Raw genomic sequence first — 11,948 nt, 5'->3', positions numbered from 1 at the left:
AGCTGCATTACCCCACTTCATGTTTTAAAGGCCCTCTGTCACTCTTGTCATTCTCAGCTCCCCCTTTTGTGGCCTTGACTCACTGTAAATCTGACACCTGATTTGACTTCTACATACTTCCAAATGCAGTAGGAATTTTTTTTAGCTTAGTTACACAAAAAAAATGGATTCAGGATCCAGTTACACAATTATAGCAAGTTGAGAAACTTTATTAACCTGTGTGGCCTGATCAGGATGTGTGGGAGCAGAAGCAGTAATGTACACAGTTGTACAGATCGTTTATTCCACATAGAAAACTTTACAGTGCTGTACCATTATACACTTATTCCACCGTAACCAGGAATGCTTCGGCTCATCCGTCTCTCAGAGCAATGGTTCAGTCTGTCCTATAGAATGCAACCCCATCCCCAAACCAAAGAGAAGATTTAAATATATTAGCTTTTTAAATTTGTACACATACAGTGAAGCTTACGTCAGGATTATATATAGACCAGTGACTCAGATGCAGCTCACGTTAGGGTGCAAGCTTTTTTTTTCTTCTTTTCTCTTCCCTTTAACCTCCCCTCAAGTTCCAGTTTTGAAGGATCCCAGATGTTGCCATCTTTTATAAGTTTTTACCTAAAAAAGCATCAGTACATATAAAATGGAATAATCTAACTATATATATATATAGTGTATATATAGTCGATATGGTATCAATTAGAAATCTTATTGGACAATCAGAGAGATGGCATAGTTAAATAAATTATCACAAAAGTAAAAATCTCCAGTGCATTTTGAAAAGGAAAAACGTGTGCAGCAAATTCAGAGAGAGGGGAAAAAAAAAAAAAAAAGATTTAGAAATAAAATCTAGTGTTATGGGATTATTTTACAAGCCACTTTTCTGTACAACTAGATCAATTCAAAGAGCTATTCATGCTAATGTTAGCCATTAGCGGTGCAAAAACAAAACAAAAAAACATTAGAATAATGTCGAGTAACGGCAGTTACACGTTATCCGAACTAATTACTAACTGTTTTACTGGATGGTGACCCCTTTCATCATTCTTCATTCAGCTTTAGGATCGTGTTGAAACAAAGTTTACACCATTTGGAATTATACTCAGGATTCTGAGCTTCTCAGAGGTCGAGGAGTTGAACAGTTTAACATAATCCGGATCTTGAAGGCGATTACGAGTCTTGTACAAACCCACGGTTGTTTCCAGTCTAGATCCGGTCTAGTCTAGAAGTTTGCTACGAGTACCATCGAGACGCTCTTCTAGAAGTTTCCGGGTGCATCCTTTCAGGGCCCCCAGAATGCCCTGCGTTTGGGAAGTAATTAGATTGGACGGCAGATAAAAGGAGCACAAGGGGCGATTTCGGTGGCGGTATCTAGGCCTGGTGCTCTGGTTCCAGCGTGCGAGCGATGTGGAACACGAGCCCAATTCGCAGAAAGAACTTCCTCAGCACGGCTCTCAGCTCAGGGATCAGGTCGAACTGCATGATCTCACACAGCAGTGGGTAGTAACGGGTGGCGTGGGCCTTGAACTGAACACACACACACACACACACACTTTATTTCTCCATCCAAAAATCGATGACATAATCACTATGGGGCTGAGGGCAGCACTCACCCTGTCATCACTGATCTTCAGCACTTTGGTGAGGAAGAGGAGCAGCAGGTTGGTCCAGGCCTCGCGATGACTCTCCGAAGTCAGCGTGAGGAAATAAGCCACGGCATCGCTGCACACGCTGCAGAAACACAGGTGAAGAGATCAAGGTATAAAGCTCTCCAATGTGCTAGTCTCCAAAGAAAATAATATTAGAGATAAACACACAAGTTCCCATGGTTCTCTCATTATATAAAAATAAAACAAAATCCATTGCCCTATTTTCTGGCAATCGAGAGTTTAAATCTGTGATTAGTGTGTGTGTGTCACGCTAGTGTCTTACTTGAGCAGCCGTCTCTGCACCTCCTCCCAGGCGTCCTGTCTGCTCGGGTCAGTGTACATGCGGAAGAGGATGCGCAGGCCACAGGCCAAGCTGCTCGTCTCCTGTTTCAGCAGGTTGGGTTTGGACTTCCCTTTAAAACCTGACAGAGAGAAAGTCAAAATTTAGGTTTAGGTTTTGCGCTCCAGAACAATGACAAAATTTGATGGCATCATTCTGCACTTCAACTTCTCATCAGATTTATTTGTCCAATTGATGTCCTCTAGACTCTGAAGTGTCCCACTCCAGTGAACAGTCAAGTAAAGTTCAGTCTGCACTGTGAGGTAAGCTAAATGCTACTGGTTATTTAAAATGGGGGAGGATCCACACAGTACTGTTACATGTCTTGTTACATTCATTCATTTATTCATTTTCTACCGCTTATCCGAACTTCTCGGGTCACGGGGAGCCTGTTCTGATCTCAGGCGTCATCGGGCGTCACGGCAGGATACACCCTGGATGGAGTGCCAACCCATCACAGGGCACACACACACACTCAATCACTCACACACACACACTATGGACAATTTTCCAGAGATGCCAATTAACCTACCATGCATGTCTTTAGACTGGGGGAGGAAACCGGAGTACCCGGAGGAAACCCCCGAGGCACGGGGAGAACATGCAAACTCCACACACACAAGGCGGAGGCGGGAATCGAACCCCCAAACCTGGAGGTGTGAGGCGAACGTGCTAACCACTAAGCCACCGTGCCCCCCGTTCTTGTTACAATGAAGTCTAATTCTTCTAGGATTTCTGAATTCAGTCTTCTGGCATGAACTAGTAACTCAGTGTAACGGTGTGTAACTCAGTAAAGTGTAGATACGCACCAGCCTTCCACAGCGCTGTCCTCTGTTCATTGCTGGAGTTGAAGGCTTTAGCAAAACGGTGCGACTCCAGCAGGCAGTCCAGCAGTTTAAACAGCTGCTCGGAGGTCAAGTAGCTGTACATTCCCTGATCCTGCGTCTCCACGTGGACGTCGGTATCCAGAGCATCTCTCTGTGCAACACACATTTGCGTGCGGGTGAGTGGATTCTGTTTTAAACCCACGGATTAGAAGTGCTTCGACACGTGTCGTACCTGTGCTGCTGCGAAGTTCTCGGCGTCCTCCTTCTTGCTGGTGGCCGGAAAGAATACGATGTTGTCGATGGTCTGGATGAGCTCCAGCTGCACCACACACTTAATGAGTAGTGCTGCAAACAACCTCTGCTCCTGGACCTCTGCAACACACACACACACGCATTGCTTGCATTAAGGGCGAAGGATTAACTGGGATTAAAATGAATGCACTGGTAAGAATGCTAATTATTATGGACTGAATTTCCATTCGCTCTGTGAACCACGGCATATCGATGAACTGTACTGTACTGAATTGGTAGTCATTTATGGTATGGAAGAAGAGGTACACTACGTCCTGAGCACATTCTCTACTGCTAAAAAATGAGTCTGGACTTAAAATAAACACCCGAGCACAAGTGCAGTATCTGTAAACCTGATTCTCTGCTAATAAACTACACACAACAGGACTTGTGCTGGTTTTAAACTTGCCTGAAGACAAACTGAACTGACTCTGTCTCCGATTGTCTGCCAGCGCCTTCTCCATACTGCTCACAGAGTGTTGGTCCTCTGGCCGGGTCTGGATGTCCACAGACTTCTGGGACATGGAGTCCTGTAAATGTCACACACATTCCATTAATCACTCACCGATATCTGATGTCAGTCTACAGAAGGGTCACAAGCTAAAGGAACGACCACTATGAAGCATGGAAGGTCTAATAGATCAGCTACAAAACTCGGACCTCTCGTTTGCGTACCGGTTGCTTGTCCGAGTCCAGCTGAGTCACGTGATCGCTGTCCGTTCCAGCAGGCTTCCACGTCAACAACCTGAGGGGGAGATGGGACACAAATAACCGACTCGCCCCTTTAAACAGAACAGATGTAGTGCTCACTGACTGGAACCAGAGAGGAGTGTGGTGGGGACTCACGCGTGTGGGATGGTGGTCTTGAAGATGTCCAGCATGCAGTTGCACGTCTTGTCCCATGTCTCAGCCGTGAACTTCTCTCCGTTCAGGATCACTACGTTTTCTAAGCAGTTGGTTCCGGACCTCGCCAGCTGCTCGTTGTCTGAAAAAGAAAAAAAAAACAGATACAATATTAATCCATACTACAGACCACACTGAAGTTCTCTTCATTCTGATGAACCTCATCTGGATAAGTTTCTCACCTTGCTGCACACACCAGTAGAGCTGAGAGAGGATGTTATCCAGCAGAACATCACTGAGAGACTCAAAGTACTGCGTGAAGACGTCACAGATGGCATAAAGTGCGTGGTTGCAGGTTGTGGTCATCCACTCTGCTTTCTACACACATACACACACACACACACACACAGGTTAATCTCTCATTACTCAACATCATGAGTCTACAGAGATAAGATGACTCTCACATTTACCTCGGTCTGCTGCTCCGGTAGCTTCATGTTGTCGAAGATTCTGAAGACGATCCTGAACAGGTCTTGCCACCAGTGTTTCTCGTACGTGTGACCGTAAGTCTTCATCACCTCAAACATCACCGTCAGACCCCTGGGGCAATTTAACAGTTATTTAAAAAGCAACAACAACAACAGTGCATTAATGTTTCTTACTTTGAGAATTTGGGGTTGTTCTGATATGCAATAAACACCATCATTACAGCCATGTGTGCAAAATTGAATGCATTCGATATGTGTGTGTGTGTGTGTGTGTGTGTGTGTGTGTGTGTGTGTGTGTGTATGCACATACCTGGTTCTGACATCCAGTTTGCACCTGTTGATGATGCAGGAGAGCTCGAACAAGATGGGGAACCAGCCTCGCACCCACACCCGGTCCTCTGGGGCTACATTCATATCATCACTTGTGTAGTCTTTAAACGCCTAACAAAGAGGGGAGGAGGACAGACTAGCATGATTACTACATCTTAAGCCTTTTGTTTTTATGTGGCAATGATCTGAAACTCATTAACAATAACCAGTGATCAGGTGGCACCTATCAGTGGCTTTAAAAAAATTAAAAAAAATAGGGGGAGGGTGAAGATCATTCACATTCATAAAATAAAAGATCAGTGTGATTATCATCGACCTGGCAACCCTCGTGTCTTTACACTGGATTCATCTTTATCAGACACGATGACTCCCCTAATCCTCTACCGTTGCCAAGGCTCAGAATAAACTCCGCTCAGTGTGAAATAAAAGGGTTTTGGTCCTCAGCCAGCCTCTATTTATTAAGCAAGATTAAAGTCTTGAGTTCATTAGCACTGACCTGAGGTCTGTCGGAGACGTATTTGGCGCAGTGGCGGATCAGACGGATGGCCTCCATGCTGGTGTCAGGGAACGCTGCGTTACAGGCAAACTCTGACAGACACTTAACGGCGTCCTGGAAAGAGTCGATGGTGGCAGGAAAGTGCTTCTCGAATACATTCGCTGTGGAACAGGAGAAACTGTGAGTGAGTATTCACACCTAAACAGTTTTGACAAAAACCACATGGTCTTAACAGACCACCCTCAGTCTGTTCGGGCTAAAACGGAACACCCGTGTTCTGGTTACTTACTGACGATGTGTCCAGTGGTCTGGAAGGCGAGTTCCACGATGCTCTCGTCCTGATCCGAGGCTGCCAGGTGGAACACAGAGAAAATATTCTTCCAGCCTGAGCGGATGTTCCCCGCCTGCGAGTTCACCATCTGAGCAATGCAGCGTACCACCATGTCTCTGATAGTGGGCGATCTGTGTGAGGTAAATAAAAAAAAGGTGTCAATAACACCACACACACACACACACACACCAATCTATTTTTTTTTTGAGCTAACACACAGACCGACAGCCTGATTTATTATCCACAGTGCTGAGCTAATCGTTTCCTACACGAGTGTGTGTGTGACTGCTTGCTGGTTCGGTTTAATAAGAAACACACTGCGGGGTCTGTATGACCTCAGACGACCTCTGATTAAAGCTGGATTAGGTGGGTGAAGTGATTTTATCGACTTCTACCTAATGCTCGTTCTTTTTTTGTTTGTTGTACGAAGCATCTTTTATTTATATGAATGTAGCGGGTCATTTTGGGAAAGAACTGCTACTATGTAAAGAATAAAACAGCTCAGGATTTTGGATAAATAACACTGATGCCACCATAAAGGTGTTTGTTTTCTGTGGTGTTCAATTCCTTTTAAATTCCTTTTTTTAATGTGTTAATTAACAAAACACCTTCTGATTTTTAACTGTTTATAGTCACGTTTAAGGTTGTGGAACATTTGCAACATACATTATTGCCTGTTATCGCTTACTTTATAGTAACAAAGAGCTTTGGAACTCTTTTTTTTTTAACTCTTTGGAAACACGTTGGAAAATTTACAATTACAAGTGCTGACAACGAAGGCCAACAATTTTACGTAAACGTTTCCTCATTAAAAACTTCACGATTTCCACCGGTACACGTGCGGCTTTGTTAAATTGCGTCACATCTGTCTTGCGTCCTTATGTAGGCTATCAGCTGATACTACAGAAACAATAATATATGTGAAAGAGCATGTTGGTATAAAAAGCTCTATTAATTCTGATTTGTACACAAGTACAATAAAGTGATTAACAACGATAAGTATTAAGGAACAGTGCACAGTGATTACCTGTTCTTTTTCATGATGTGCTCAAACGGCCTTAAGAAATCCTTCTGGAATCTGAAATTGGCTAGTTCTCCTTTCTCCAAAAACTTCATGGACAACTGCCGGAGTGAATCCACAGCGAAGATGGCGACGTCCTCATTGGGATTACAGCCCACCTGAATACAGCATGACGACAGAGAATGAACACGTTCTGCTTCCGGCACTACTCTCGGGACTCGAAAGCCACCTAAACAAACTAAAAATAAAAACCTTTCACACATGGTCTGTAAATCTGACCTTGTTGAAATGATCTCCTATTACTTCCCAGATCCTGGACCACTGGAGTCTGATGCGACCCATGTTGTAGTAGGAAATCTCTACAATCTTCTGCAGGCTAAACATGCGCGGGTGAGTCGGAGAGGCCAGCTCGTCCATGGACACGGCACACAGCCAACGCACAAAATCAACTGCAGAGGGAAAAAAAAAATTCAATAATAAATAAATAATCGTTTTGTTTGCAAATTTATATTTACTTCCACATTAGCAGAGAAAGATTTTTCCACACACAGATTAATTACAGTACTATGTCTGATGAAATAAAATGGACAGAACTGGCAGTTAAATGAGGAAAAATGCCTAATAGGACCTTATATAGTGTTTGTGCACTTATAAGTAACTTTATGTTGATTTCTAGAGCACAATTAACAAAGGACTGCTTTTCAAAAGCAGCTACATGGATATATAAAAATCCAGGATGTAAATTTTAGTACCAAATGCAAGCACCAAAATCTACCTAGGACAATATTAGAAAAAAAAAAAACATTAACTCTTAATACTTATTACTTTTCTAATTAGATGCAATTTGTTTCCAATTAAAGACAAATATTTCTTGAACATTCTTTTGATTGATAGACTGAACCCACTGCTTATTTAATCCTATAGAGGTGTTGTTTTGACTGGCAGTGTAATAATATTTAAGTCATTTACTCACCTATAGCATTACCGTCCAATCGAATGGATCCTGTGAAAATCCTAAAAACAAAGTAGGGAAAACAAAATCAAAGCAATTTGAATAAATAAACCGAAATGACGCGTCTGCGTTGCGTGAACGCTAGAGTAGGACATGAACTGTACCTGTCCACGGCAACCACCACACTCTGAGAGCTGGTCTCACCGATGGATTCTTGAATGCTAGCAATCTGCTTCCGATCAACAGTCCCGCCGACTAAAAACAAAGCAAAAGGATGAACAGGTGTTGTGCATATAAAGGAATAAAACACTTAGTGTCATGGTGTTATAGGAGAATAATCAATAGTGGGGTGGGTGATGTGACGCAATGCAAAAAGAAGCTACTGGAACTACACTTAACTTCAGCAAAAATAAATAATAAATGCAGCACTACTGGTGGACTGACCGATGCCCAGATACTCGTCTGAATTCTGCTCTTTGGTGCTAGTGATGAAACCCTCTTTGCCCCGAACAGTCCCGGATATGTAGCGAGCCTTCACCCCTGTGCCAATGAGCTGGGCCAGCTCTAACTGACTAATGCACTTCAGAATCTACAAAAAAAGACAGACACACACACACACACACACACATCCTCATAACTATGCATTATATAGCAGAATAAGCCTCTTTAGCAAGCAGGTCCCTTAGTTTGTATTCCAAGTGTTTTAGTAACACGATGTAGAAAGTGTCATGCAAAGCTCACCTCATGCCACGAGTTTCCCAGGTAGTTCCCATCAGTGTGAGCCACCGTGATAAGCGTCTTGATTGTATCGATGTTCTTCTGCTTCATCTCCGTGATCCCAGAGCTGGCTGTGAGCAAGGTGAATCGAGCCAGAGCCTGCACGTACGCATCTCTCTCCAACTAAAACCGAGCAAGATTCACAGCACTGCACGTTTAGCGTGTCGCTTCATTCTCATTCTCAACCTTTGCACCTACTAGATGTCAAACAGTGCAACTGATTCAACTGCGCTGCTAACTAGATTCGAGCCAGTAAGTACCTGTATGGAGAAGATGCAGGCTATTCTGATGGCACAGCGGATCCCCTCCAGGCACAGAGATGCTACCTCGGTGTCATCGCAGTCCTGCAGACCCACACTGAAAGCTGCCAGGAATGGTGTCCAGGCCAGCTACAGTGTAATCAAATGTATATCAGTCAGTCAGACTGTCGGAAGCCTTACAGACCCCGCACATCAAAATATATACAACACATGAATGCTGATGTAAGATATAAAGCTTTCGTAATTTCACAAGCAACATGATTGACAGGCAAATAAGCATGCCTCTTTATCATAATCGGTTGGTTGTTGGCAGTCCATTTTACGTTAATTGGGTTTCCTCCTGTTTATGGAGACTGACATTTTGACATCTGAGTATACTGTGCATTTTAAAAAGCTGCCTTCTGCTTGCGTGTACACTTCCACTGCATCTTAATCAGGACCTTCTAAAATAAATTATGGTAATGTGACATTAAACAAAATAAGATATCTAAGCCACGGTATCATGCATTTATGTACTCAGTGGTAGCTTTAATAAACTCTACAAGAAGCACAAAACCTCATCGGTAGTGCATCATTAATGCATCTTAAGGCTAAAAGAAAATCCAAGCACGGAGCAGGACAAAGCGAGTCGGCTTGTGGTGACTTACAGTAGTAACTGTCACCTTAAACTAATAAGTTAATTGGATTAAACCCTTGCATGGAAATGTATGTGACATAAAATCATGAGAAGCTGGAGATATGTGCATCAGACATTATAAACTCCTGTCAGGTCTCGATATGTAAATGAACTCGTTTACCAGGAAAGTGGATGGGGGGCTATTTTTTTTTTTTTTCTAATCTGCATATTCATATCTACATTTCCTTTCTACTTTACACCCAGCTTTTCCTGTAGCTCCTGGGCAAACATTTACTTTATCAAACAACCATTTTAGACTACATATTGCACTAAACTAAACTAGTTTTTAATCTGTACTGGTGCACTGGAATTGCAGATATGAAATCAGGATGAAACCTGAAGCCAGAAACCACAAGCGATATCAAACTCTCAGTGGCTGTGGGTTGAGACCAAGGTGTTTTATACCTTAAACATAGGCCTGACGTGCTCCAGGTGGGTGGCGCTGGTGAACGGGGCCTGAACGTGGCTCACAGCCTCCATCAGAGCCTTAGCTGTCTTCGCCATCTGCTCCATTTCCACGTTGTACAGAAGCCGTCTCTGTTTCTCACTGGCCACGCCTGTTTCAAACAGCAGCACAGAGAGTCATCTTTCTGAGCGACCTCAGAGCAGTGCTCACTGTCTGGTTCAGTGTAATAATAAGCTTCGTAAATGTATTGCACCATGACACTGCATTATTCACCATTTCATCATTTGCGAACAGTTATGCCATATAGTATATATATATATATATATATGATGAATTATATGCCATTATAACGCACTGAAATTCCAGAATAAACAAACATCGATAAACTATTTTGTTAATGTTCTTTCCATAGCTAAATATAACATCCTGACATGTGATGTGATGGCTTGTGAATGCTCACATTATATCGTGTACTCTGCCGTACTAATGGCTCTAATATCATCACGGACACACGCACACTTTCCAGCATTACGAATAAACATTTTTCATAGTGTCGAGTGCTAATCTCACTTTGTTTATTCGATTTGAGCGGCATCTCCTTCGTCTCCTTCATAGATATCTTCTTCCCCGCAATTTCATTGTAGATGGATGACAAATAGTCCTCCGGCAAATCTTTACTGTCATTGATCCCTCTGTTCATCATTATGTATTGCTCTTTTGTCATTTTATTCTTCACCTGTTCGAAGAAGGAATCAGAAACATGACACAGTCACTCCAGCAGTATGTTTCTGATAAGAACTGATTTATTTATATCTTTAATTTTTACATTGCAAGTCACATATTTACTGGGCACCATTTAGAGCAGCATATAGGCAGACAAGTGAAGTGTGTTTAATCAGATTGAGAGGTTCAGTAAACTTGTAACAGCAGACATGATTCACTCACCTGTGGACTATGAAGGTCTGTTGTCAACATTATTATTGAATAAGCAAGGACATACGCTGTGTCAGCACTCGCAAACAGGGTTTGTCTGCAAAAGAAAGGGGGATAAAACGTATCGCAATGTAGTCGCAAAGAAGGCGTGGTCTCTGCTCCTGTCAATCTAGAAAAGGAGGTGTGTTTTCTGTGCCTGTCAGTCTAGAAAAGGGGGTGTGGTCTGTTCTTGTCAATCTACAAAAGGAGGTGTGGTCTGTTCTTGTCAATCTAGAAAAGGGGGCGTGGTCTCTGTTCCTGTCAATCTAGAAATGGGGGTGTGGTCTCTGTTTGTGTCAATTTACTGAAGTCAATCTAGAAAAGGTGGTGTGGTCTCTGTTCCTGTCAATCTAGTGAAGTCAATCTAGAAAAGGGGCGTGGTCTCTGTTCCTGTCAATCTAGAAATGGGGGTGTGGTCTCTGTTCGTGTCAATTTAGTGAAGTCAATCTAGAAAAGGTGGTGTGGTCTCTGTTCCTGTCAATCTAGTGAAGTCAATCTAGAAAAGGGGCGTGGTCTCTGTTCCTGTCAATCTAGAAAAGGTTTGTTTTCTGTGCCTGTCAGTCTAGAAATGGGGGTGTGGTCTCTGTTCCTGTCAATCTAGAAATTGTGGTGTGGTCTCTGTTCCTGTCAATCTAGAAAAGGAGGTGTGGTCTCTGTTCCTGTCAATCTAGAAAATGGGGTGTGGTCTCTGCTTCTGTCAATCTAGAAAAGGAGGTGTGGTCTGTTCTTGTCAATCTACTGAAGTCGGTATGGTCTTTGTCAGTCCAGTAAAGGAATATAGAGATTTGAATCCTCTAATCTCGTACCGTTGGTTGCACTCTAAATATCTAGCAGCAAATTTCTCCATGAGACGATCAATTTTCTGGGCTTCTCCAGGGAGCCTGAAGCCCTCAAGAAACAGGCGCAGGGCCGACACAAAGTCCTTCCCTTGAAAGTCCATTTGGTCCACATAGGCATACATCACTTCCTTGTTGAAGCGATCGTTGTCTCCCAGAAACTCTCCGGCTTGGACCTGTGAAGAAGACGGAGAAATTAGCTATATATTAATTCTCTAAGTCTTTAAAATGTGTCAGGCACTCACTTATATACAAACAAATCTGTAATCTAAACAATGCATCGTTAAATATTAGTAATAAAATGAAAATTAGGCTTTTTCTATATATGTGACATGACAGTATGATATTGTTTGCAGATACCAATAGCTTATAAAACCCTTACAAGCACATTTATTGCTGATATGCATGTGTTAATACAACAGACAGAATTAATTCGTTCGCTTTGATTACTGA

At 42.7% G+C, this 11,948-nt stretch overlaps 1 protein-coding gene across 6 annotated transcripts in view; it reads right to left on the bottom strand.

The window, feature by feature from the left end:
- Nucleotides 1-193: 193 nt before the first annotated feature.
- The window catches only part of arfgef1 (ADP-ribosylation factor guanine nucleotide-exchange factor 1 (brefeldin A-inhibited)), a 46,129-nt gene continuing 34,374 nt past the window's right edge, over nucleotides 194-11,948 (bottom strand). For 2 of the 6 annotated variants that reach the window (XM_047808637.1, XM_047808641.1), the window contains 24 exons: nucleotides 11,466-11,671; nucleotides 10,633-10,717; nucleotides 10,258-10,423; nucleotides 9,687-9,838; nucleotides 8,606-8,734; nucleotides 8,310-8,468; nucleotides 8,013-8,157; nucleotides 7,733-7,823; nucleotides 7,590-7,630; nucleotides 6,896-7,065; nucleotides 6,623-6,774; nucleotides 5,554-5,726; nucleotides 5,265-5,425; nucleotides 4,749-4,879; nucleotides 4,421-4,550; nucleotides 4,193-4,328; nucleotides 3,954-4,092; nucleotides 3,768-3,852; nucleotides 3,517-3,637; nucleotides 3,049-3,188; nucleotides 2,799-2,967; nucleotides 1,933-2,071; nucleotides 1,614-1,731; nucleotides 194-1,527 (listed from right to left, as the gene is read on the bottom strand). In XM_047808637.1, the coding sequence (XP_047664593.1) occupies nucleotides 1,372-1,527; nucleotides 1,614-1,731; nucleotides 1,933-2,071; nucleotides 2,799-2,967; nucleotides 3,049-3,188; nucleotides 3,517-3,637; nucleotides 3,768-3,852; nucleotides 3,954-4,092; nucleotides 4,193-4,328; nucleotides 4,421-4,550; nucleotides 4,749-4,879; nucleotides 5,265-5,425; nucleotides 5,554-5,726; nucleotides 6,623-6,774; nucleotides 6,896-7,065; nucleotides 7,590-7,630; nucleotides 7,733-7,823; nucleotides 8,013-8,157; nucleotides 8,310-8,468; nucleotides 8,606-8,734; nucleotides 9,687-9,838; nucleotides 10,258-10,423; nucleotides 10,633-10,717; nucleotides 11,466-11,671 (3,294 nt within the window). In that variant the 3' untranslated portion in view covers nucleotides 194-1,371. The remainder of the gene's footprint in view (nucleotides 1,528-1,613; nucleotides 1,732-1,932; nucleotides 2,072-2,798; nucleotides 2,968-3,048; nucleotides 3,189-3,516; nucleotides 3,638-3,767; nucleotides 3,853-3,953; nucleotides 4,093-4,192; nucleotides 4,329-4,420; nucleotides 4,551-4,748; nucleotides 4,880-5,264; nucleotides 5,426-5,553; nucleotides 5,727-6,622; nucleotides 6,775-6,895; nucleotides 7,066-7,589; nucleotides 7,631-7,732; nucleotides 7,824-8,012; nucleotides 8,158-8,309; nucleotides 8,469-8,605; nucleotides 8,735-9,686; nucleotides 9,839-10,257; nucleotides 10,424-10,632; nucleotides 10,718-11,465; nucleotides 11,672-11,948) is intronic. The other 4 variants (XM_047808638.1, XM_047808642.1, XM_047808639.1 and 1 more) reach the window with 3 other exon arrangements.

This window comes from Tachysurus fulvidraco, chromosome 25 (assembly GCF_022655615.1).
Source record: "Tachysurus fulvidraco isolate hzauxx_2018 chromosome 25, HZAU_PFXX_2.0, whole genome shotgun sequence".
Taxonomy (NCBI): domain Eukaryota; kingdom Metazoa; phylum Chordata; class Actinopteri; order Siluriformes; family Bagridae; genus Tachysurus; species Tachysurus fulvidraco.
The sequence above is the reverse complement of the archived record's forward strand: the minus strand, read 5'-3'. Positions and strand labels throughout refer to the sequence as shown.